General features: G+C 38.9%; 1 protein-coding gene and 1 pseudogene across 1 annotated transcript in view; one reads left to right on the top strand and one right to left on the bottom strand.

Moving 5' to 3' along the window:
- The window catches only part of AP2B1 (adaptor-related protein complex 2, beta 1 subunit), an 89,687-nt gene that overhangs the window by 12,533 nt on the left and 49,481 nt on the right, over positions 1-27,673 (bottom strand). Inside the window, exons 13-17 of the mRNA XM_014534765.1 lie at positions 27,279-27,425; positions 26,049-26,194; positions 19,740-19,869; positions 1,597-1,681; positions 390-476 (exon numbers count right to left, since the gene is read on the bottom strand). Coding sequence (XP_014390251.1) covers positions 390-476; positions 1,597-1,681; positions 19,740-19,869; positions 26,049-26,194; positions 27,279-27,425 — 595 coding nt within the window. The remainder of the gene's footprint in view (positions 1-389; positions 477-1,596; positions 1,682-19,739; positions 19,870-26,048; positions 26,195-27,278; positions 27,426-27,673) is intronic.
- Positions 18,042-18,731, top strand: LOC102243983 (annotated as a pseudogene).

Below are 27,673 nucleotides of genomic sequence, written 5' to 3'. Positions count from 1 at the left end.
TTATTTAATAACAAACACAAGATTCTAAATAAGGATATCAGAGTCACTTTTCCTTCCATACTGAAGGTAGATAATAAAGGAAAAATAGTCCTTTTAATTCTAGGGAGAGTATACATCCTTAAATGCCATTTCAATTATTCGATGGCTTATAGGATGTTCAAATAATATGACTAACACATGTTCAACTACTGAACTGTGAAGATGGAACCATTCTAGCTTGTTTCTTAAATCTGTTGGCTTATAGTAATCTAGTATCTACATCAAAACATCTCAGGTTTTTAAAGAGAAGTTTGCAAAGTAATATATCTACCATATAACCACTAGAAACAAGGTAGGTATAAAAAGAAGAGGTAAATAAAGACAAAAAATTAAATGTAGTCATTACTCACCAGCATTTAAATGACATTCCTTAATCTGAAACTGAAGTTCATTTTCATTGGGAATATCCTTCCATGTTGCAAGAAAGACCTGGCGCTCTGCATGGGGAAGCAGAGGGAAAGGAAGGATGTGCACAATCTGTCAATATTCTGATTTCTGATGACTTGCACCATTTCTCCTTTCGAGTGCTGGTTCTTACAATAGCAATACAGCCAGGGGTAGCCTGGGCCTGGAGCCAATTTTTGGCCATGCAGAGATGCTATACTCCAAGTCAATTAATCCCGCATCAGTAGTACTAAGATACATTGGAAGAGCTTACGTGTAAGGTTTAGTTTTGGCTCTACTGTTTTTCCTATTTGGTAACTTTGGGTAAGTTTGTAACCTTTCTGATCCTTAATTTCACCATATGTCTGTCATGCTTACCCAAAGAGGACTGTAAGAACCAAGTCAATTAAGTGCCAATACAATTTAATATGTACCAATATATACTAGTTTTATTAGATGGTGCTTTTATAAGTAAGGGAAGAGAGAAATGTCAACAACCACATGAGTAATATTAGTGGTTTATTACAAATTACTATAATTATAATGAAAAAGTGTGAAATAGTGAGAGAATTACAAAAATGTGACAGAGAAACCAGTGAGCAAATGTTGGAAAAATGGCACCAACAGACTTGCTCAATGCAGGATTGCCACAAACTTCCAAATGCAGTACCTGTGAAGTGTAGTAAAATGAGGTATGCCTATACTCTGTATGCTGGGGTGACTCAGAAAAATGGCATTGTAATTTAGAGACCAACAGCAAAACAAGACCACTGTGACTCAGGCGAATATATAATTAGCAATTATTAGAGCTTTAGAATAGCCTTACCCATCCCATTTTTTTTCAAACTTCAAAATAACTTGTACTGCCCTAACCGGTTTGGCTCAGTGGATAGAGTGTCGGCCTGCGGACTGAAAGGTCCCAGGTTCGATTCCGGTCAAGGGCATGTATGTACCTTGGTTGCGGGCACATCCCCAGTAGGGAGGTGTGCAGAGGCAGCTGATCGATGTTTCTCTCTCATGGATGTTTCTAACTCTCTATTCTTCTCCCTTCCTCTCTGTAAAAAATCAATAAAATATATTTAAAAAAAATAACTTGTACTTTTGGGCTATGCTCCGCCTAACATTCAGAGGAAGGGCAAAGGTATAGTTGCCAGGACAGGAGGACATACTCACCCATTTTGCCATCTTCTACAAAAAGCACATTGAGTGGGATGAGGCAGCTGAAGTAGAAGACATCAATATTGTTTTTCACAGCTACCTGCCAGGAAAGAACAAGGGAAAATTAGAACACAGAAAAGAACATTTATGTGTCTTGAAATATATCACCCTATTTCTTTTCTCCTTTAGATAGAGCAGGACCCCTCAAATCAAGACACACCAGCCCATACATTGCAAAGTATATCCTTACTCATTGCACTGTCAGAGTGAGTACTGGGACAACCTGCAACACCACCTCTCTCTAGGAGGAGCTCCAGGGGGAATGAATTCAAGACACAAGTTCCATACCCAGAATTCTATTCAATTATTCCTTTGTTTCTATGGTTATTAACAGTAGTTGCTGCTACCACCTACCTATTAATGATATAATTTCTAATACTCATTATTACCATCCCAAAGTAGTTGTCACTCCCTTTTCATTTTACAGATGCGGAACTGAGGTTCAAAAAGATCCAGGGTCACACTGCTAGTACACAGAAGGACCAGGCTCAAATGCAATTTGTATGACCCTAAAACCTGATCCTCCCCTCTCCAAAATAAAGAAAAAGCCTTTGAGCAAGCAAAGAAATGAGTTTTCTTCTCACAATACAAGCTTCCATGGCCCTTTCAATTCAGAGCACGCTGTTTATATTTTTTAAAAAGTATTTTTATTCAGGGGCAACACTGGTTGGCATATACATTCAGAAACAGGCAGCTTCCAGTGAGGCAGATTATAAGAACCATACACTGTAAGAAGGGAGAAGAGGAGGAGAACTGCTTTAAACCACCACTTCCCACTGGTTTCTGTCATTAGTGACTTTCCTAGTTATGCTCTTGGCACTGCAGGAAAACATTTCTCTGGGCAAGTTCTATAATCAGTAACCATGCCCATTTCTCTTTCATTTTGCTCTAAGAAAACAAAGAGTGGGGGGAGTGCCTATCTAGCACCACTATATCCCCACCCCCAACACTTCTTTGTGGGGACAAATGCCCACACTTCAACAGCATATCTACTCTTCATCAAACTTTGGCTATGAGCTCCATATATCCTCTTTCCAAAGACTTACTATCTTCCCAACCTTAAATAGTACCTTTATTTCCTCCTCCATAGTTTGGTTATGTCTACTTGACAGTCTTTCTGTTCTCTCTCCCAGAAGAATTCATCAATTACTTTCCTTGTAACTTGCGTGTGTCTTTTTTCCAAGAAAAACGATTTTAAATATGATAATGTTACATGCAATAAACACCAATTATTCAAGAAAATGATCTTACATATAATATTATAAGCAATAAACATTAATATTTCAAGAATAAAAGGATTTTAAGTATAATATTACCAAAACTGTACTAACATAGCATATCACAAAAGTTGTAGAAAATATTAAAAATCTGCAAATAACAGGAGTAACTGTGTTTTTAACCTTTCAATTACCAACCTCCTAGGAGTGATCTATATCACATAATCTGATGCCAAAAATGCTGGAACAGCAGGATTCTCAAGAAGTTAGAGAATGGTGAATATAAGTGGAGAAATTAACCTTAGGAAAAGAGGGACTTTTGACATTTTAGAGGTGCTAGAGTACCACTTCAAAAGATTTATACCAGTGTGGGCCTCTGGGAAAGAGGCATTGTCTAATTAATATTTAGTTAGTATTGAGAGAAGGAGAACTCATTTCAAATAAGGGCACCAAGAGGATAGAGGAGTGCCAGCTCTATAAAGGGCATTTAGAGGTGAAAACTGGGGTGGTGTAATGTGGTTACATGAAGGTCTTATGTGAAATGCAAAGTGATTATCTACTATTATCTTTGAATATAAAGCAGCCATATTTCACAATGTGCCATTCATTTGTTTATTAATGTTTACTATGTCCTAACCATTTGATATATAAAGAATACAGGATAATCCTTGTCCTCCAAGGAATAATATTGGTGGTACTTAACCAAAAACTTAAATATCTTGTTGTGAGGGAATCCATATTCCAATTGGAGCTCTTTAGCAATGAAACGGACATGAAAAGCTCCTCTAGGTTAGGTTAGCAGTGCTAAACCATTATGCTTGCGGATGCTTTTAATACATAGACGTAGGCCATGGACCCTCTTTCTGAAAAATGTGCGTGCAACATTTGACATACAATTTCAGGGTTCCTGGACTTCTGTTCTACATAATTCTGAGAAGCTGGGAAAAGCAGAAACAATGGACACAGTGGTTCAGAACATGAACTTGGGAACCAGATCAGACGTGATTTCAAATTCTGATTCTTGTTACTGGTTGTGTGATTTTGGGCAAGTAGTACCCACTCAGTTTCCTGTCTGTAGAATGGAGATAACAACAGTACTGAATGCATGGGTTATTATAAGATAATGAGTTAATATTTGCAAAGCACTTAGAATGGTGCCTTAAAATAAGTATTATAACAAGTGTTTGTTAAGGAAAAATTCCCGGTCTTCCGTTTTACCGTTTTTACTCAGAATTTTTCATAATTAAGGACGATCATATTAGACTTACCGGACATCTTACACATGCTCAAATGTAGCACTACTACTATGTTAAGAGATCGGAAGAGATAAAAAGGCCTATTAGCAAACCGTTAGCTTAATGCCTCTTCTTGCTACTGTGCCCTTGGTAAAATATCATCTTTTGACAAGATCAACTGCACACAGATCACTCTTTGGGAGGAAGTGTTTCAGCTCTTTTCCATTAGTTTTTCAAAATCTGCACTTTGCAGCTCTCAAACTTTTACTCTTGGCCTGAGATGCATTTCAAACTCACAGCTCTGTGCCTCTTTACCTGCTGTTCTTTCTACTTAATAAAGTCGTCTGAAGTTTTAGCTGTCTGGAAAATATGTAATCTTTTTTTAAAAATTTTTATTTATTGATTTGAGAGAGAAAGAGAGAGAGAGATTTGTTGCATCACTTACTTATGCATTCATTGGTTGATTATTGTATATGCCCTGACCAGGGATTGAATCTATAACCTGGGACTGTGGTCGGCAAACCGCGGCTCGCAAGCCACATGCGGCTCTTTGGCCCCTTGAGTGCGGCTCTTCCACAAAATACCACGTGCAGGCACGCATGTACAGTGCGATTGGAACTTTGTGGCCCATGTGCAGAAGTCGGTATTCTGTGGAAGAGCCGGTATTTTGTGGAAGAGCCACAGTCAAGAGGCCAAAGAGCCGCATGTGCGAGCCACAGTTTGCCGAGCCGCAGTTTGCCGACCACTGATCTGGGATGTTGCTTTTAAACAACTGAGCTACCTGGCCAGGGCTCTATGTAATCTTAAGATTCAGTTCAAGCTTGAGATTTCTCAGGATAGCTCTTATCCTTCCCCGTATAGCTCCCAGTGCATACACTTCCACTGCAGCATACAATTGGTTTAGTACTAACTTTACACCTGCCTCGCCCTGAACACAATGAGCTCCTTGAGTGCAGGGGCTCTCATTTTTCACTAGCATACTAGTGGCTCAATGAATATCTGTTGCATGAAATTAAGGTGAAGATGTTGAGCAAATGGAATTAAATACTCATTTCTCATCCTTTTTTCCTACCTCTACATCATTTATGTGCATAACATAATCCCAACATCTCTCTCATTACATAAATTGATACTGAATGAAGCAGGGATGGGGTGATATGTGGGCTCTTTTAGTTTCAAATCACTCAGCTAAAATAACATCTATATGCTAAGGAAGAATAACATATGTATTCACAAAGAATACTAGATTCTCCAAGGATATGCCAATCACTCCTCAGGAGTTAAGGCATAAAAGAATCAAGGGAACACAGTATGAAGCCAGTTCGATTCCAATCCAGATGGCAGTTACTTTTAAAGAGAACTAAGTCAACCTTAAAGAGTATGATATTGATTGCTTTGGAAGTAGGAGGGAGGTCCTTTGTTTTGTTTTTTTTAAATTAACTATCCTAACAGGTATAACCCAGATAAGTTGGGGAACTATTTTCCAAGAGCTTTAATACATCAATACCTACCTTGCTTATTAGATGTCAATTATCACGTATATATCCAACTGCCTACTTGGTATGTTTACTTAGATAGTATTTCAAATGAACATGTCCAAAATAAATTCCTGCTCTCTCCTCCTCATCCTTAAAATAACCTGCTGTCCTTCCAAACTCAGGAAATGGAATACTGCAAAGCCTTTTAATGGTCTCCCAGCTTCTGTACTTGCCTTCCCCACTCCGTACACCTACCTTCCTCAGTCTATTCTTGACACAGCAGCCAGAGTAAACTTAAAATGTAGGTCAGCTCACAAATACTTCTCTGCTCAAACCTCCAATGACTTCCAATCTCACTCAGAATAAAAATTAAAGTTACAATTGCTTAGAACCTAATGCCTATTACCTCTGATTGTATGTGCTACGACTCTTCTCATGCTCGTTCCATGTCAGCCACAGGAGCCTGTTGTTGAGCTCCTTGCACATGCCAGGCACACTCCTCTCTCATGGCTTTTTGCATTTGCTGTTCCTTTGTCTGGCATTCTCTTCCTTCAGTAATATGCACGGCTCATTCCCAGCCTCCTTTAGGTTTTTACTTTTAACAAATACTAGAGGCCTGGTACATGAATTCGTGCACCAGTGGGGTCCTTTGGCCTGGCCTGCAGGATTGGGCTGAAACCGGCTCTCCGACATCCCCCGAGGGGTCCTGGATTGTGAGAGGGCACAGACCAGGCTGAGGGACCCCACCGGTGCACGATCGGGGCCAGGGAGGGACATGGGAAGTTGGCCAGCCAGGGAGGGACTGCGGGAGGGCTCCACCCCAGCAGCAAGCTAGCCTACTGGTTGGATCATCTGCCCCCGGTGGTGGTCAGTGCACATCATAGCGAGTGGTTGAGCGGCCTTAGCATATCATTAGCATATTACACTTTGGTTGAATGGCCAACTGGATGACCAGACACTTAACATATTAGGCTTTTATTATACTAGCATAGGATTATCTTTTCAGGTAGCTCTTGCATGACCAACATACTTATAAAATTACACCACTCAATCTCCAATTCTAGGACTCCCCACTTCAATCTGCTTTATTTTTCTTCATTGCTCTCATCTGACATACTATTTTACTAATTTGTTGGTTTACTGCCTGTCCCCATGCCTCGTGTCCTACCTCCAGTAGAATATGAGTTCCATAAGGAAGAGATTTCTGCCTCTTGTTCACTCTGTATTCTCAGTTTCTAGAACAGGAACTGGCACTCATATTGAGTAGAAGTACACAATATAAATAATGATTGTAAAATATATTATTCAAAGTTCCGAACAAACATTTAGGTTTAGTCAAGATACAAACTTGTTCTAAAGTTTCCAAAAGAATAGCACTTCTCAAGTTTTTTCTAGTCTCTATCCCTTAACAGAAGAGGGAAGCATGGACATACATACTGGGGTGGAGGTAGGAAGAAGGGTCAGGATTAGAAGTATACTACTAAGTAGCCCATCATAAAAACAAAATTTCTTTGAAGTTGCATGCTATTCCATAATGCATCTATATATGTTAATATAAAAATGTATTTCTCCTTTACTTTTTAGTAAAACTGATGCTCCAGAAAAATCTGTCATGTGTATTCATCAGCTTCAAGTACCTCCTTAGCAGTGCATTTTTAAAAACTATGGGTCATGCCCCAGCTTGGGTTGGAGCATCCTCCCATACACCAAAAAGTTTCAGGTTCGATCCCAAGTTGGGGCATATATGTAGGTTGTAGGTTTGATCCCCGGTCAGGGTGCTTATGGGAGGCAACCAATTGATGTTTCTCTCTCTCTTTCTCCCTGTTCCCTTCGCTCTAAAAGCAATTAAGCATTGATCTATGAACCAGGAGGTCACGGTTTGATTCCTGGTCAGGGCACATGCTGGGGTTGTAGGCTTGATCCCGTGTGGGGCATTTCAAGAGGCAGCTGATGAATGATTCTCTCTCATCATTGATGTTTCTATCTCTCCCTGCCTCTCCCTTCCTCTTTGAAATTAATAAAAAATATTTTAAAAAATAAAAGCAATAAAAACATCCTTGGGTGAGGATTAAAAATCAATAACAACTGCGGGTCACAACCAAATGGTGGTTCTTAAAATTAATTTAGTGGTCTGGAACTGGCATCAAAAAGAGAATAGAAAATATCATAGTGTATTTCATGAAGAGTAAGTAATGTTTCCTGAAAGTGTTTCAGTTTTATGTATGTATTGTGTGTGTATATTATGTAAAATATATTTTTTACTGTTAAGTTGTAGTCAGTAAGTATAAAAGCCATTAATACTCATACACCAAATTAAAAGCAAGTAGTGAAGAAATGGGTTCAATGAGCTAAGGGACAAAATGCACACCTGAGCTTCTACTTTGAGGATGTCTACAGCAGATCACACAGATGGTACCAAGGAGCAGATTACCTAATACTCTGTTCCTAGTCGGTCACGTGCAACATGTGGCCATAACAATATTAACTTGCCTCACATGGACATCAATAGGAAGAGCAAATAGAAATGATTCCGAGGCACTTGGAAAACACAAAAGGAAGCTATAAATGCTTAAGAATAATAATGATTTTTAAAAGTTACTTTCAGTGGCTGCTGGGGAAAGAGCAGCCTGTCAGCTTCAGCCTGTAACCTGCAATTAGTTTCTTTCCATAGTATAGGAAGCCTGATGCAGTAGCTGCAGCCTCTTTATGGTGGCACAGCTGGAGACGAACAGGCTAAATTAATATTCTAACCTTGTTCCAGTGTACTCAAAAGTACTATAAAAAGGTACTAGATGAACTCAGTCTGAACTCTGGCAAATGCAGCCTCTCACCACAGATAACCACAGGAGGCACAGCCCCAAGAAAAACCAAGGCAAGTGGCACACAGCTCACCTTTGAGAGTATATCATCTACTCTTCCATGATGTCACTTGTGACCTTTCCAAGTCTCTGAAGAATATTTTTTCTTTTATTCCTGCTCTCTACTTAGCTTTTGGAAGGATTATTTACAGGCTGGTCCAACCTAAGACCAGGCAGTGACGCTGACCATCTTCATTTCTCTGAGAAATGATGATTCTAATGGGTTTCCAGCTCCACGCCAACTAGTCAATAGATCCTAGGGGAATGGCTCTGAGGGACAGGTTTTTAATGACACTGACTCCCAACTGTGTGATAAATGTCATCTGAGACTCAAGCAGACGTGGCTCTTTCTGCTAGCGGCTGGAGTTAAATCTACCTGTTCTATGTTTCTAGTCAATGCCCAAAAGACCTACCATCTTTAGGTTAAATATGGTCTCCCATTTCAAACCCATCTGAAGACCAGTGAGAAAGCCTGTGTGGCCAGAGTGGAGTAAGGGAGGGAGTAGCATGGCTAGATCTCATAGGGCTCTATGGACCATTGTTAGGATTTTGGTTCTGCTTAGAAAAATATAAACACAAGCTCTTCCAGATTGGCGATATAAATCTCAGTATAACACAGCGGTGGTATGGCCTAGAAGTACACAGCTGTCACAAACTCTGATAGGATATACCTATGTGGAGAGGGGCACTGGGAGCTGCGTGCCTCACAAGGAACCCAGTCAAGGGAAAATAATGCTAAGATATTATAATGCTACGAATAATGCATCTGTTCCTGCTCCAGGTAGTTTTCTTGTTTTTTAAAAAGTTTTCTATGTTAGGCAAAATATATCAGAAAGTTGCAGCAAATGTACATGTAATCTCTTTCTGCCTGTACAGAACCCACTTGCCATACTATACTGACCAATCTGGTTACAAACACCAAATTATCTCTTCCTCCAGAAGTCTACAACAACATTACTCTATAGTTTCAGTTGCTAGAAATAAACAGCAATATTTTCACAGGCCTTTCATTCTGCCTGACAAATTCCCCAAAATGTAAGGTCTTACCTTAAATAGGTTCTGCCAGACCTGTGTGGGCTCTAAACCTTAAGGTATCAATCTCTATTTTTTTTCCCTTTAATGACAGCTTTGTGTACCTTGATAGGACTGGCTGATGTGCCCTTAGTTGCAGTTTTTGCACTTTAGAATACTATTTACATTAACAATATGAACTGTTTGCTGTGTAGGGCTTATTGGTAAACTTAAAATACACTCAATATATACTGTACTGAATCATAAAATGGTGAAGACAGAATTAGTAAACTACCAGTTAAAGTGATTAGCTATTCCACACCCCAATCTGGTATGTCTTGGGACAAAAGACCCAAGGAAACTCAATAGAAAAAACAGACCTCTGTAATAAGAATGAATGAACATCATTCAGTTTAAAATCCTCAAGTAAAACTGATTTAGAACCTAATCTAGGTTCTAGATAATAAGGATACAGTCTTAGATTAGTTAACAGCAAGTCAGAAATCAAATAGGTTCACAGGTGTGCCTACTGGACAGAAAAAGGGCATGTGGCAACCAAAATGATTAGGTACATGGGCAGGACAATGTGCAGAGATGCGACAGAAATTACTGTTAGGAACCCAGTGCGAGCTATGGAACTAAGAAGTTCTGTGCTTTCATATTTGGAGTACCTGACTTCCAAACTCCTTCAATGGTTCCTGAAAAGAAATGTTGCCACGAAACCAAGGAGCACCATTCATTTTCACACTTAAAAAAAAAATTAAATAATATGTTCCTTAGTTTCCAAACTGTAACTGATACTAAATACATTTACCAGTTTTACTTCTAATTGGTTTTTATTAAAATTAGAACAATAGACGGACATTTATTTGCAGTACATACAAATAAATGTCCTTCCATAAATTTAGGCTTTCCTGAAGTGGAATAAAAATGAAAAAAAATATTCAGATTGAGTATATTTTCATTATAGGCCCACCTGACTGATTTTCAGGCCCCATGAACCTTGATTCAGACAGAAACTTGTCTATAAAACTCCAGCTGTAAAACGAGGATCTACAGATAGAAGTTAAAGATATATTTCAGTTCAATATAAATGAATTCCTAACAGTTTTAGGAATATTAAATGGGCCATTTTAGGGTAATAAATCATTAGTATTCTTATAGATGTTGAGACTTAAATCACTGCTCATATAGGGTAAATTCCATCAGAAATAGGGTTTGAAACAGACATTAAACCAGTGCATCCCAGTGGATAGAGCAGCGCCTTGCGCACCGAAGGGCCTCAGGTTCCATTCCTGGTCAAGGGCACGTACTTCAGTTGCTGGTTTGCTTCCTCCCTCCCCCGTCGGGGCACATGCAGAAGGCAACCAGTTGATGTGTCCTCGGGTGAGGATTAACAACAAAAAAGTTATCTCTTCCAACCATGAGATTTAACATTCTTTTTTAAAAAAATATATTTTATTGATTTTTTACAGAGAAGAAAGGAGAGGGATAGAGAGTTAGAAACATTGATGAGAGAGAAACATCGATCAGCTGCCTCCTGCACACTCCCCACTGGGGATGTGCCCGCAACCAAGGTACATGCCCTTGACCGGAATCGAACCTGGGACCCTTGAGTTCGCAGGCTGATGCTCTATCCACTGAGCCAAACCGGTTAGGGTTAACATTCTTTATGTTTGCATAAAGGCTCAAAGGTTTACTCAAGTTTTACTTTCAAGATGTATGAGCCTCAATAACATAAAGCCTATGCATAATCCCTACATAAAAATTTTGAATAAAGCAAAATTTTCCCTATCTCACTGAATATAATGCTACAGCAAAATATAAGAATATACATATGTATGAGGGAAGGACATGGCTCTCAAGTGGGCTTCAATCCAGCTCTGGAAAATCCCAGTGAGTTCCCTTTAATTCCGACCTATAATGTATATTAAGGTTTTGGGAAGTCCCCTACTACATAAAGATCATATGGTTGAATCTACTTTCCAATTATTTATCAAGCCAGAAACACAAAACTGATGCCATTTTTCATCATCAACTCTCAACTTACTATCGTAATATAAAGTTGGCTGGGATTTTTATAGATGAAAACCCACAAATCACTTTTATTGCTATTAACAGACACATTCATAAAGAGTTTCAGAAGCAAGTTGAGTGCTGGTTATCCTATATAATAAAGAGCTAATATGCTAATTAGACCAAACAGCCGCACAACTGTCAGGATGAAGCTGAGGCTGTGAGGGCCAAGCCCCTTGCACGAATGTCGTGCACTGGGCCTCTAGCATTAAGATAAAAGATATTGCCTAGTAGAATCTTGATATCTTGACAAGGATAAGGAGTGTTCTCAAAAACAACAACCAAGTAAGAAATGAAATATTCATATATAAGATACTCTGTTTCTCAGGTGAGATTTAAAGGATATGTTTAAATGACACAAATAGACTGATAAAATTTGAAGTAGAAATCACAGAAAGTAATTTTCTCTTTTGCTTTCTTGGGTAAAAAAATGTTTTCATCTTTTATAACCAAAACTCCATCGCCTCCATTTGCTAATGGAATATTTCATATTCTGTTCTGTCTTTAGGGTTTATTTTCAGCATTGGATCTACCTGTCTAATCTGGGGATCTCTTATAGTTCCCATAAGATCCACCATGTCAAGGACTCAACCACTAAGTGGCATGTGCTCCCATAAAAGCAATCCGAGTGCACAGTCCTCAACTGTGAATCTTGAAAGACCAAAGGAGGCTTTAATACTGAACTTGTTTGCCCTGCACAACAGTCAAGAAAAGTCAGCAGATGCCAAGCTAGTTTGCTTCATTTGATGGAAGCTCCTGAAAAAGTTTTCCGTTTGGAAGCATTTACCAGTTTTTCTGGTACAATAGCTAGAGCTGTGGGCTTTCTGAGTGTGAATGGACATATGTAAGACATGAAATATCAGGGACAGGCACCATCTGCAACTCATTTTCTCACAGGTTGGGACTGCAATGTAGGAGTAGCAAGGGACAGAATTTTCTCAGGACCATACACTGGCAAAAAACAAAAACACACACACACACAAAACCCAACACCTTTTGGCTGACGAAGATCATAAGGATATGAATAAATAGGACTGTAAGATTGTGTCCTTTGTAGCTAGCATCTTCAGCACTTTCTGCCCTAGTCATTCAAAGGTTAAATAAATAGAACTGATGAAATACTGCTTTGTTTTAGAAGAGATAGTCAAAGAAAAAAGCCGAGACATTATTTCTTTTCCCTAATATTTATCCCCTTATTATACAACACTAATGTGGGGTTTAAAGATGATAGGTAGATAGACAGAAAGATAACAAAAACTATATGTAGGGAAGGACCAATACTTTTTTTTTTTTTTAATATACTGGCTTCGGGTGTACAGCTTAGTGATTAGGCGATCATATACTTTACATAGTGTCCCCCTCCATATTTCCAACATTTCAAGTGGCACCAATACATAGTTATCACAACTGATTTTATTCCCCATTCTTTACTAATCTCCCCGTGACTATTTTGTAGCTACAAATTTGTGCTTGCTAGTCCCTTCATTTCTTTCACCCAGTGTCCCAAACCCGCCTCCCCTCTGACAACCACCAGTTCTCTCTCTGAATCTGAGCCTGTTTCAAATTTTTTTCATTTATTTTGTTCTTTAGATTCCATAAATAAGTGAAATCATTTGTCAGTCTCATAATACCCTATAAGTGAAAAATACCAATTCTTAATCCACAGATTCACCACTAACTAAAACTCCTAATTGTAAAATAATATAGACGGAAGAAAAGAATACATTTTTATGAAGGTGCTATCAGACTTTCAGATAAAAATAGTAGACTGAAAATCACATTCAAATTTTTTCTCCTGGAAGAAATTCTGCCATAATTAAAAGAAAAAAATTAAAGGCATCTATAATAATAAAAGCGTAATATGCAAATCGATCAAACGGCTGAACAGCGGAACAACCATCTGGACAACCACACTATGACACCCATTGGCGCCAGGCCAGCCAAGGCGGGTGTGATGCGATTGGTTGGGGGCCCATCCATTGCCCCATGATCGCCCTGCAGAGGGAGGCCCAGGCCACCGACTGGCGGGCTGCCCCGGGTGGGTGGGGCCTCCCTCCGCTGGGGCGATCCATCGCGGAGCCCTGGTTGGGTAGGCAGGGCCTACCTCTTTGGGGCGATCCATTGCAGGGCTCCCAGACTGTGAGAGGGCACAGGCCGGGATGAGGGACCACCCCTCCCACCCACCCGAGTGCATGAATTTCATGCACGGGGCCTCTAGTAAATTAATAAAGATAGGGAAGAAAAAAATTACAACAGTAATACAATGTTGTAACTGTAAAATAAATTGATTAACAGTAACACCACAGAATTCTCAAAGGGTTAAGACTGATAGCACCTCTGAATCTGTATGAGGAAAGGGGATGTTAAAGGAAAGAGGATTAAGATGCTGTGAGAGTACTAGATCCCTACCACCATTCTAAGCTACCTTAGCCCTTCAGCCCCTACATAAAACTAAAGATTGATAATTTTTAAAAAAATTATATTTTTATTGATTTCAGAGAGGAAGGGAGACAGAGAGAGAGAGAGAAACATCAATGAGGAGAGAGAATCATTGATTGGCTGCCTCCTGCACACCCCCTACTGGGGGTTGAGCCCACAACACGGGCATATGCCCTTAACTGGAATCGAACCCATGACCCTTCAGTCCGCAGGCCAACGTTCTATCCACTGAGCAAAACCAGCTAGGTGTAAAGATTGATTCTTTTAGAGATGATTAAATAGATGATACTTTGAAGGGGATGCCAGGTATGAATGAGGGGTGGTTGATTAAGTGAATTTATGCATGCTGAATGCTACTCTTCAGCCCTCTTTCTCAACTTAGCCCCTAGAAGACTGACAGAAAGCTTTTAGTAGACAAGAGAGTCAAAGATAATTTTTGGAAGAAATAAGCTAACCCAAAAAGAAAGTACTGCATAGAGTATTCCAACTGCCCTCAGTGATGAGCTGGGGATCCTGTCCTGGGTCTTATGGTTTAAAAGGCCACACACTAATCCTCCTCTGGCCTCCCTGTAACCCATGGATAAAGGAATCCACAAGGCCAAAGAGACTGTCCAGCTAGAACACAAGAATTTTCTAGATAGACAGCAATAATACTGTTTCCAGGGCCTTCTTCAGATACTTCTACTGGTCATTTTTCTTATGGGTCTATAAGCATACCCTTAGGCCCAAGGGATGGCCAAAGAGAGTAGGAGGGATAAAGGAGGAGTAGGCTCCAGGTTCTCCAGTTGTCATCTGGAGTGAACAAATGGGGAACTCTAGCAAAGACCCAGATGGAAATCCTAGAACTGAAAAGTATAATATCTGAAATAAAAATTATACTGAATGGATTTAATAGAAGGTTGTAGTCTATAGAACAAAGCCAGTATACTTGAAGATAGATCAACAGGAATTACCCAAACTGAAGAACAAAAAGAATAGCCTCAGTGACCCGAAAAACAATATCAAGTGGTCTAACATATGTGTAATTGGAATTATGGAAGGAGTAGAGATAACTGGGCAGAAAAAAAATTGAAGAAATAATGGGAAGGAGGATAGTCAAGATGGCAGTGTAGGTAACCATGGTACTCGCAGCTTCCCACAACTACATCAAAATTACAACTAAACCACAGAACAACCATCATTTAGAACTGCCTGAAATCTGGCTGAATGGAAGTCCTACAACTAGAGAAGTAAAGCAAGCACATTTGAGACTGGTAGGAGGGGTGGAGGTGTGGAATGGATTGGTCCGACATCCACCTGTGGTGTTTTTTTAATTGGAAGGTATATCTTGGCTGCAAAGGTTACCCATGAGGAGAAAGGGGTCCCAGCCCCACACCAGACGCCTCAGACCAGGGTTCCAATGCTGGGAAGAGAAGTCCCCGTAACTTAGGCCTGTAAACATCAGTAGGGATTGCGGATGAATGACATGGAAGCTGCTGGAGACCCAGGCAGTTCCTCTTAAAGGGCTAGTGCACAGACTTACTTGAACTCACTTTCTCTGAACTCCAGTGCTGGAGCAACAGCTTGAAAGGATCTAGGGACCTATGGAGAGGATCTAAATTGTGTGGCATCAGGGCAAGAGCTGGGGGGCAGCTTTCTCCCAGAAAAAAGTGCTGGCAGTGGCCACTATTCCTTTGCTGAGACCTTCCCCACAGTGCTGACAGGCAGTGACCATATCTGAGTCTCCATCAACCTGGCTTACACTATTTGTCCTGCCCTGGTAACTATCTGAGACCCTGCCCCACCCAATTTGCAGCCCCATTCAAGCTGTTTGCAGTGTCTTTTCCATATGAATGGCCTGTTCTGGCTCAGGCTTCAGACTTTTTGTGTAATAATTATAACTTGGATTCACAAGGCTTTTTTTTTTTTTAAAACAACCAACATCAGTACAGTAGAAAAAACTTCATAGATTCCAATCTCTATTAAGTATTTAATTTGTGTCTCTAAGTATAATCTATTTTACATTTTAAGAGGAAACAGTTTCTTTTTAACCTTTCAATAGTGTTTCAAACAGATTATAAGCCAACAAGTAGTCTGATGAACATTTTAAAGAAAAGTGTTTTTACTAAGTGTCACATTAAAGTTCTGGAAGCTGGGTTTGATGAACTTGTCCTATATACAGATATCAAATTAAGCAAAATAACTAAATCACACACTGCATTCAAAATATCATTTCCTCAACCTCCAGATATCCCTCCTCTTTCTCCATGATTTTATAGTCTGTAGTACTAAAAAAGTACTAACTTTTCCTACACGAGCTCTTCAATTTAAACATTATGCAAATATAATGTTTAAATGCCAATCAATCTTGATTTGGCTTTATCTGGGTCTAGGATTTGATTCTTTTTGTTCATACTGGAATAAGGGGAGAATGGAAGTGAAATCTAAAGTTACCCACCTACCTTAAGCTAACCATTAGTTGCAACTTCCATCAGCAGACATTAAATAGAGCTGCTTATAGTGGAAAAAAGTTTCTCTTTTTTCAAGTTTTTTGGTTATTTTCTCCACTGGAAAATCCCAATTAAAGAGAAAATAGCCATAATTATGACATTCCCTGAAAGAGGAGAATCCATGAGAAAAAGATGATCAGCAGTTGACTACAGATGGAATCATATTTCTTAGAGAAGTTGAGATGTTTTATTACATTCCACTTAGATTGAACATGTTTAAGTTTGCTTGTTATAAAGACAGGTTTGTAAAAATGAAAACTTTTGAGGGAGGGGTTTGGACTAAGATTCAAAGTCTATTATGAAGGTTGCTACTTGGGAAGTTCATTTCATTGAATCTTAAATGAAAATGCAAATAGAAAAATAAACTGACATTCATTTATTTACTGTTTCTTTTTTAAGAGCAGAAAATTTGTCCTGGTTTCTGTGACCCAGATTCCATTTCTTATTTCTAAAGTAAAGCATTTTGCACTCATGCTGACTGTCCTCAAATATTAGGCTAGAGGCTCTCTGGGCCAACAGGAGGTTAGATCTCAATAAAAAGAAAGCAGATGTAGATTTGGGTTAGTTACTTACTTTGGGATTCTGTGTTGGAAAAGCCCCTTAACACTTTACCTTCATCATAGTAATAGCCAATTCCATCTGTACAGTAATCCTTGTTTTATTCTTCTAGTCTGAGCCATGTTATATTGTGACTCACCCACCTTCATTCTAAATCATTATACCCTTTGCTGAAGAAGAGGCAGTCAACGATTGCAGCAACAAGGTAGTTAATGAACTGGCAAACAAGCTTGTTTTGTCGCTATTTAAACTACTGAGAAACATTAGTTTTAACTTCAAGTAATTTTACTGTTGATGTCTCACCACCAGTACTAGTGTCTCACACTGATATTTCCAGAAGAGTAAGTAATGGAATCCCACCTGTCTTGACTGGAAAGTGGAAGGTTGGTATTTTTCTTTAGTCATTTTAAACATATTTTATAGCCCTAACCGGTTTGGCTCAGTGGATAGAGCGTCGGCCTGTGGACCAAGAGGTCCCAGGTTCGATTCCGGTCAAGGGCATGTACCTTGGTTGCGGGCACATCCCCAGTAGGAGGTGTGCAGGAGGCAGCTGATCGATGTTTCTCTCTCATTGATGTTTCTAACTCTCTATCCCTCTCCCTTCCTCTCTGTAAAAAATAAAATATATTTTAAAAAACCCCAACATATTTTATAGTCTCAGACTATTCTATCATTTCAAGTTCTTGGTAGGATGGGAATACCAATCCTCTTTGCTGTGTCTTCAGATTATCCTTCACAAGGCATCTTTTTAGGCTGGCCTTTGAATGATAGTGATGCAAGATGACAGCCACCATGGGCTGAGACAAATTTTTGTTGTTGTTAATCCTCACGTGAGGACATTTTTCATTGATTTTTTTTCAGAGAGACTGAAAGGGAAGGGGAGAGACAGAAACATCCATGTGAGAGGAACACATCGATTAGTTGCCTCACACACACACACACCCCAACTGAAGCCAGGATTGAGCCTGCAACCCTTCAGTCTATGGGCTGACTCTCTAACCACTGAGCAAAACTGGCTAGGGCAGCTCATATAATTTATAAAAACCAAATATATAGCCTTAAAATAGAATATGGACCTAAATATCAAGAAGCACCTCCTCCCTTTGTAAGTTTGTAACAAAAATTAACATGGATGGAGTTAATAGTTCTAATGGGCAGTGGACCCAAGAGCCATTTGAGCGCTAGCAAAATGGCAAAGTTCAGATAGCATAAAAGTTGCCCTGTAGTAGCTTTGGTGTCTAATGATGTCTAAAGAAAATATGATATTCCCTCAGCCACCTGAAGGAAAGTGTTATAGCAATTAATCAAAAAGAAAAACCAGATGTCCTTCCCCCACCCATTCAATTTAAAGTCTTCAGTTTCCATAGTAGTAAATTTTCTAGATACATCTTGTACATCTCAAAGTACTGGAAAGGAAGCTCCCATTCAAAGGCAATTTATCTTAAGATACAGTAAATGATACTAATGTTTTGTCCATTTGAAATAAGTTGTGCTATAACACAACAATAACAACAGAAAACAACCCCAACTTCCAGGGCTTTTATCTCTATTAATACCCATTCAGGGCTGCTACAGTTTCAGCTCATAAGCTTACTAAGCCTTCACATTGTTTGAGCCCCAGAAAGCTTATATTTCAAAGAGAAATTCAAAGTAGATGAAAACAGAATAAAACTCTAAATAAGGACTTAAACATTCTAAAAACTACAATGTTTTCAAGATTAAGAGGCTCTGTGTAACTCCTCTAAGATTCTGCTACACTTACCATAGATATGTGTTAACAACAGATATTTAAATCCAGATAACTAACTATACATGGTTGTGTGTTTAACAATAACCTCCACACGATTCTCTATTGAAATCTTTTTTAAAAATATATTTTTATTGATTTCAGAGAGGAAGGGAGAGGGAGATAGCAACATCAATGATGAGAGAGAATCATTGATTGGCTGCCTCTGGCACACCCCCTACTGGGGAGCAAGCCTGTAACCCGGGCATGTGCCCTTGATAGGTATCAAACACAGGACCTTTGAGTCCGCAGGTCGATGCTCTATCCACTGAGCCAAACTAGCTAGGGAGAAATCTGTGTGTGTGTGTGTGTGTGTGTGTGTGTGTGTGTGTATGTGTGTGTGTGCGTTTATAAACAAAAGCCTAAGTGACTGTTATGACCGAACGACCGACCAGTCACTATGAGGCGCACTGACCACCAGGGCACAGACGCTCAATGCAGGAGCTGCCCCCTGGCCATCAGTGCACTCCCACAGCCAACCTCCCCGGGTCCCTCCCCGTGGCCAGCCAACTTCCCCCATCCCTCCTCTTGGCCAACCTCCCACGGTCCCTGCCCCCTGGCCAGCAGGCCCAATTGGCCTGGCCCCGATCGGGAGTGGGCGAGATGGCCCCAATCAGCCCTGATTGCCGGCCAGGCCTAGGAACCCTATCCATGCAGGAATTTCATACACCAGGCCTCTAGTTTTTATATAAATGACACTCAAATTTGCTATGTAAGTTTTAAAAACAAAAGGTTTGTAAAAACGATACTTTAAAAGTTTCTAAATGTTTGAGTAAAAGAATAACTTTCCATGTCAATGCATGACTTTTAAAAAATAAATAACTCTTCACCACAGAGTTATTACAAATCTGATTCCATGACCAAATCTAATATAAATTATATACATACACACATAATAAAATAAAATTGGCAAGATATCAACTTGTACCCTGAGTGAAGTAAAACTCGAACCTGTAGGTTATTCAGAGGTTCCATCTTCATGACTGGACCCAAGGTGTTGAGAGGCAGGGAGACATCAATGCTCTGATTTGGCATCAGTGGTGTATGGATGGCCAGGGGAGTGCTGGGGATGACGCCAAAGCTAGGAGAGAGGATGAAGAAATTCTAGAAGTTAATCAGGAGGCAGGATTTAGCTGCATCATTGGGTTTCAATGGCTTTTTACTCCATTTGAAGGAACATAATTTTTTACAATATTAAATGAAGGCATAGTAAGACCCAAGATGGTCAAGTCTAACTTACTATAACACTGGTTACAATGTAACTTCTGTTTTCTATTAAATGATTTTGAGTAAGGATAAACAGTCATAAGGACAGAATTACTTTGCTAGTGCTCTGACTCCGAAAGTTTCTTATGTTTATCATATCATGAGAGACAGATTGATAATAACTTTTTAAAAATACATCTTTCCTTAGATAATCCTTGAGAGAAAAAGACAGAAAAATAACCCCCTATAAAGTACAATAAATTTATTTTATTTCACTAGCTTGATAACCTGCCTGATCAGTCCAGAGAATTTACTGGCAACTCTCATTTTCTTTCTTTTTTATTCACTTACGTAGGACAAAATCATTAGAAAAGAGACAGGCTATGTATAGCAAAAAAATTTGATTGGCTGAAATATTCCAAATGACTAGGATAAGTTGTAGTTCCAAATCTGGCCACTTTCTAAGACTAAGGCAGACAGCGAGTACAGTACCCATCAGTATTGCTGGGTCACACGGTAAGTGTGAGAATTCCAGCTGTTCCAGATCCTTACCAATCTTAGCCATGTTTATAGATATACATATAACAATATTATGTTTTAATTGGCATTTCCCAAAATGACTAATTATATGAACATTTTTACATAAGCTTGTTCATTCTTATATCTTCTTTGGGGAGGTGTCTGCTCAAATCTTTCCTCCCCTTTTTTGATTGTCTTACTATGAAATCGTAAAATTTATTTGTTATAGATTTTAGAAAGAGGGAGGGAGAGGGATAGAGAGATAGAAACATCGATGAGAAACATTTTGCTCTTTTGATCTTGCTCTTGTGATCAACAAACTCTATCAGTAGTCAATATTGGCATAGAAACACGGCAGCAGCTTAGTTCTAAATCTTCCAATTGCTCCTCTTGGAAATGATACAAAGGAAACAAAAGGGATAAATATTCCCTACAAATCTACAACTGCCCCTTTTGCAAATCTACAAGTCAGAGAAAACCTGCAAACTCCAAACTATATTTAAGTGTGGCCTCAGCACATGAGATCAGCAGAACTGGTGAGAGAAGCTCTGGAGGTGCAGCAGGGAGGCCCAGGGAGTCCTGAGGCCTCTGAGACTGACTGTAAATATCCATTCTCAGAAAAGAACCCCATTCCTAGTGTAAAGTGCTGTGAGTAGGACTGTTTAAACAGGGAACAACATAGAGATGAAGTAAAGAAAAAGTAGAAAGTCCCCAGGGAAACTTGAGGTGGTGGTGGTACTGACAGAGCTAAAAAAGCAGCACCTTTCGCCCTAGCCCGTTTGGCTCAGTGGCTAGCTAGAGCGTCAGCCTGTGGACCGAAGGATCTGGGGTTGGATTCCGGTCAAGAGCACATGCCCGGGTTGTGGGCTAGATCCCCAGTAGGGGACTTACAGGAGACAGCCAATTGGAGATTCTCTCTCATCACTGATGTTTCTTTCTTTCTTTCTTTTTTTTATTGATTTCAGAGAGGAAAGGGGAGGGAGAGAGATAGAAACATCAATGATGAGAGAGAATCATTGATCGGCTGCCTCCTGGACACCCCCCACTGGGGATCGAGCCTGCAACCTGGGCATGTGCCCCCAACCGGATTCGAACCTGGGATCCTTCAGTCCGCAGGCTGACGCTCTATCCACTGGGGCCAGGGCGCCAGGGCACACTGATGTTTCTTATCTCTCTCTCCCTCTCCCTTCCTCTCTGTAATCAATAAAATTACACACACACACACACACACACACACACACACACACAGCACCACCTTTCGAAGGGGAAACAAATACTCTGAAGACAGGATTATGTTCCTTGGAGCCAGAGACCAGTAAACGAATCTACAGAGCTTAGGACAGAAAAAAAAAGTCTTCTTGAATCAAGTCAGGTTCTGAGAGGCAAAGGTGTTGTGGCTACACCATAGTAAAGGAGTGTTCTTGGGCAGCAAAGCCTAAAACACTACCCTGGGCTTATCTTCCTTTTCTACCACAACTCTGGCTAATAGCTAGTCCTGCAAATTCCAACTCATTCAAATATGAGTATCAAAATGGTATAAACACAGCACCTATTCAACAACACTATCCTTAAAAAGTGGAAAAACAGCAGTACAACTTCCTTATTGACAAGCAAAACATACTTGAAAATAATTTGCCACTGAAATAAGTGGAATTATGAGACAATTATACATGAAATTAAGGGAAAAAGAACACTTAATGAAGCAATTGCAGCTACCAAGGAACACACAACAGCGAAAGAAGCACCTGGGAAAGAGACAGCCAGACAACAGAAGGTGAAGGGGAGCCAATAAAACTCAGGAAAAAGAATAAATCATGTTAGAAATGAACTAAACTACATCATGAACACAGATACAAAAAATACTCAACAAAATTTTAGCAAATCACATATAGGCCTAACCAATGGACACAGACAACAGGGGGGTGAGGGCATGAGTGGGGGAATGGGGGGTAATGTGGGGATAAAGCGGTTCTCCTCAACCTGTGGGTCGCGACCCCTTTGGCACGACCCTTTCACAGGGGTCGCCTAAGACCATCCTGCATATCAGATATTTACATTACGATTCATAACAGTAGCAACATTACAGTTATGAAGTAGCAACGAAAATAATTTTATGGTTGGGTCACAACATGAGGAACTGTATTTAAAGGGCCAGAAGGTTGAGAACCACTGGGATAAGAACACATATGTAATAACTTAATCAATAAAAAAAAAAACTTTAGCAAATCAAATCCAGCAATTCATAAAAAAGTTAACATACCCCAACAAAATAGGATTTATCCCAGGAATACAAGATTGGTATAACATTTGAAAAATCAATGTAATCTGCCATATAATAGGCTAAAAAAGTCATATGATTATCTCACTAAATGAAGAAGCACCTAACAAAATTCAATACTCAATAAAATTAAGCAAACTTGGAATAGAAGGGAACTCCCTCAACCTCCATGAAAAACCTACAGCTAACAATGTGCTTACTGGTGAAAGACTGAATGATTTCCCCATAGAATTAGAACATGACAAAGGTGTCCCTTCTTACCCACACCAACTCAACATTTATTGGCGATCCCCGATAGTATAGTCAGGAAAAGAAAAGAAAAGAAGAAAAGCCATAAGACGGAAAAGGAAAAAAATAAAGCTGTCTCTATTCACAGATAACATGACTTATCTCTGTAGAAAATCTTAAGGAATCTACAAAAGGGCTACTAGAACTAATAAGTGTGTTTAACAAAGTTGCAAAATACAAGCTCAATATAGAAAAATCAATGATATTTCTATATACTAGCAATAAGATCTGTATGTGAAATTATGAAACAATGTAGAGAGAAAAATTTTTAAAAAATATATTTTATTGATTTTTTTACAGAGAGGAAGGGAGAGGGATAGAGAGTTAGAAACATCGATGAGAGGGAAACATTGATCAGCTGCCACCTGCATGCCCCCCACTGGGGATGTGCCCGCAACTAAGGTACATGCCCTTGACCGAAATCGAACCCGGGACCCCTCAGTCCACAGGCCGACGCTCTATCCACTGAGCCAAACCGGTTCAGGCAATGCAGAGAGAAATTAAAGACAACCTAGATAAATGGAGACATATAACATGCTGATGGGTTAGAACACTTAATATTGTCTGATATCAATTCTCCTCCAAATTAATCTGCATAGTCACTGTACTCAATCAAAATCCCAGCGAAGGATCTAAGATAGCCCAAACAATTAAAAAAAAAAATAAGGTTGGATAGTTTATACTATCTGATTTCAAGACTTATTATGGGAAAAAAATGTACTTTGACTCTTAATTTATACTATATATAAAAATTACCTCTAAATGAATTATAAACGTAAATATAGGAGTTAAATCTATATAACATGTCTATTAAAAAAAGATTTGTAACTATGGGTCTAGCAAAAGTTTCTAGCTAGAACACAAACAGCATAAGCCATAAAAATTTTAAAAATTGTAAAATAAACTTTATTTTAATAAAAAAACGTTTGTTTATTGAAAGATATTGTTAAGAAAATAAAGGCAAGCCCTAGCCAGTTTAGCTCAGTGGATGGAGCGTTGGCCTGCGGACTGAAGGGTCCCAGGTTCGATTCCAATCAAGGGCACATGCCCGGGCTGCGGGCTTGATCCCCAGTGGGGAGCGTGCAGGAGGCAGCCGATCAATGATTCTCTCTCATCGTTGATGTTTCTGTTCCTTCTTCTCTGAAATCAATAAAAATATATTAAAAAAAGAAAAGAAAGGCAAGCCACAGCAGAAAAAATTTTAAGACATGTATCTGGCAAAGGACTTTGTATCCAGAATATAAAAAGAAATTTTAGCCCAGCTGTTGTGGCTCAGTGGTTGAGCGTTGATCTATGAACCAAAAGGTCACTGGTTTAATTCCCGGTTAGGGCACATGCCTGGGTTGTGGGTTTAATCTCCAGTGGGGGGGCATGCAGGAGGCAGCCAACAGGTGGATGGATGTCTCTCTCTCTCTCTGTTTTACTCTCCCCACTCTCCCTTCCTCTCTCTAAAATCAGTAAAAAAAAAAAAAAAAAATTAAAACAGCTAGACCAAAACCAAAGAGCTCTTTCCTCTGTACCGTATACTGCTTCTAAATCACTCTACAAGAAACAGTAATAGTAGAAATTAGAAATATAACTTGCCTCATTAAAAAAAAAAAGGTCACAAGGGATATAGTATAATTGGCTTTTCTTTGTCTGGAAATAAGCACAAATTCAAGACAAAACCAAAGATGAAAGGATAAAATTTAGAAATGATACAATTTACACAATGAGCAAAAGAGGGAGCAAGGGAGTGGAAAGAGAGCAAGTTGGTCTCATCTGTCATAACTGAAGGTCAAAGATAACAAATCAAGTATAGAAGTGTAAGCATACTTAAAGAGTATAAAAGTAAATCCAAAGACAGTACTAATGACATTAAATAATGGGGGAGAAGAGAAGATATAAGTTACAATAGGAAATTAATAGACTATCTATAGAAAGCAGGGACTACGAGTATTTTATAAAGGAAAAAGTATAACTATCGGAACTCAAAATAAAAACTTTTCTAAGTATCATACTATTTAAAAAAGCAAAAGCAAAGACAAATAGGACTGAAATGTGAAGGTAGACAATGCAGATTGCCTTTATTACAATATATTTTCCCAACAGTTTTGGCCTTTAACATGTCCAGCTCCCTTAAAAGTGACTGGAAATATAACTGGTCTTGACAGAAAACACAGAGATTTTTCTAGATACTTAAGTGATTTCTAATGTGCCAAACTTTCAAATCCAGTTAGTGCCAACGATAAGATAGTAACTAATGTAAGTTGTTACTGACAAATTAAATTTATTTTAGGGGTCCAATTACTACTTTGCTAGAAACAAGTTTGAATATCTTGTATTTATGAATAAACAGACCTGCCATCAAAGTCTAACAGCCAGTTTTCTGAGTCACAATGAATAAAAATCCGCGATGTCTCAGAACTGTAGGACATCAACATTTTATGTCTTCATGTTCTCCTTATAAAAGCAGAGAATTCATGCTAAAAGCAGACTGTCAGCTTATATTTAATTATTCAACTAACCAGGTACACTGATTGTCTTCTATATTTTTTTACATCAACCAAAGTCCATTTATTCCCACTGAAATGTGAGCTTTGGACACACATTGGTTTGGTTTGCTACTCTAATCTCAGTATCTTGAAATGTCTGGCACACAGATGCTAAACAATTATTTGTTGAATGAGTAAATGGATTTAAATTAAAAATATTTTTTAAAATAAACTGTTTTGGTAAAAACATTCTAGTCCTAGAATCCTTTAAGAAGGCATTAAGGTCTGGTATCCTTGTTCTACAGGGATGAGTTTCCCAGCAAAATTCCCTAGGGCCTTCAGAGTTGAAGCTGACAACCAATAGATGCACAACAGCCAGCATTCCCTCTACATCTAGCATTTGCCAACATGAGAATTTCCCCCCATCGTTAATGGAACATTCTCTTGTTGGACACAAGGTACACATGAATCTAGCTGGGGACTCTTATTTCTTACCTATTCTTGTTAAACTGGATTGCAAAGTCTGTCATATGCTGCAGAGCTTTGTTGGTGAAGTTCATTTCCATATAGATGTGCCCCTGACAATGAGTAAATGTTCCAGAAATCTCCAAGCCTTTGGCCTTTACTGCAGGCAGCCAGACCTGAAACACAGTATAGAGCTCAATGGAACAAGGTAAGATTTATCTCAATGCTATTTTTTTTAAATAAAGATGAAATTTCACTTCCTTAGATAATTACGGTGATTTTGTTAGTAGCTTTGTGAAAGGCTTGAAAGGGAAGACGTTGAATCTACTAATGAAAATGCATGTTTATAATCTTTGAAGGCTTTTTTATCATTATCAATACTCTCAAGGGCAAGGACTATGTCTTATATATACTTTTAATTCTTGCTATAGTTTCCAGTAAACAGTAAGAACTCAGATGTTGCTTAAATAATCTGAATACCTATTTTCTTTATATAATTCATTCATTACCCACCCCTGGCCCCCAAACTACAGTAAAGGTAGTTTCCCTTTTTGAATTTCTATGTAAGCATGACATAAGTAAAGCTGAGACTAAAAGAACACCAATGACAAAAACCTAAATCAGAACTCTATAAAGGTACACCAAATTTGAACAAGCACTCCAGAATCCATATGTAGTATCAATGGAAAGGAGGAATGTAAGGAATGAGAAATAAAAATATTATTTCTCTATACAGTATTTTCCCCCTGTGGTATATCAAATTTATACTAGATTGACTTCAGTGTCGACAAACTACACAATATTTAACAAAACTCAAATACTTAGTAATGCCAATTTTAACTCTGATTATAAAAATGGTTACAGTACTTCCTATTGCTAAGTTTAAGGACATCTTTCATCTTTTTCTTAAACTGTACAAAACAAGGGCCCAAACCTTGAATTTATTATCAGTAGAAGTAACACAAATGATAGAAACTAAGTAATCTGGGTCACGTCCATTAAGAAAGTGTTGCTTTGCCTTGCTGGTGTGGCTCAGTGGTTGAGCGCCAACATATGAACCAGGAGAAGGTCACGGTTCAGTTCTTGGTCAGGGCACATGCCTGGTTTGTGGGCTTATTCCCCAGTACAGGGTGTGCAGGAGGCAGCTGATCAATGATTCTCCCATCATTGATGTTTCTATCTTTCCTTCTCCCCTCTTCTCTGAAATCAATAAGAAAAAAAATATATATATATATAAAAAGAAAGTGTTGCTTTACTTACAGCCTTAGGAGCCACATATCCACCATGTACCATGCCTATCCCCGTAGAGAGTTCAAATAGATCATTCAGACAACTTCTGACCACAGCAAGAGTAGGTGAAGGAGCAAAGGTTGCAGGCACTGATGATGGAATGAAGGATTGTCCCACCTGCAGAGAAAAAAAGGGGAGGGGAGGGGAGGGGATCAGGAAGAACAGATTAATAGCCCTTACAATGTTTCTACATATTTTAGTAATACTGATAAATCAATAAGAATACACCATAATCAAAATATTATTAGGAGTTGAATTAGTATATTCTTTGTCCTTTTAATCATTGTTGATAAGATAAACACTAGGTTCTATCAAGAGAAAGTAATCAGTAGGATTAGAAACACAGTGACCAAGATTTTTTATTT

This window comes from Myotis brandtii, unplaced genomic scaffold, assembly GCF_000412655.1.
Source record: "Myotis brandtii unplaced genomic scaffold, ASM41265v1 scaffold1327, whole genome shotgun sequence".
NCBI lineage: Eukaryota > Metazoa > Chordata > Mammalia > Chiroptera > Vespertilionidae > Myotis > Myotis brandtii.
Note: the sequence above shows the minus strand (reverse complement) of the source record. Positions and strands in the feature narration are given on the sequence as shown.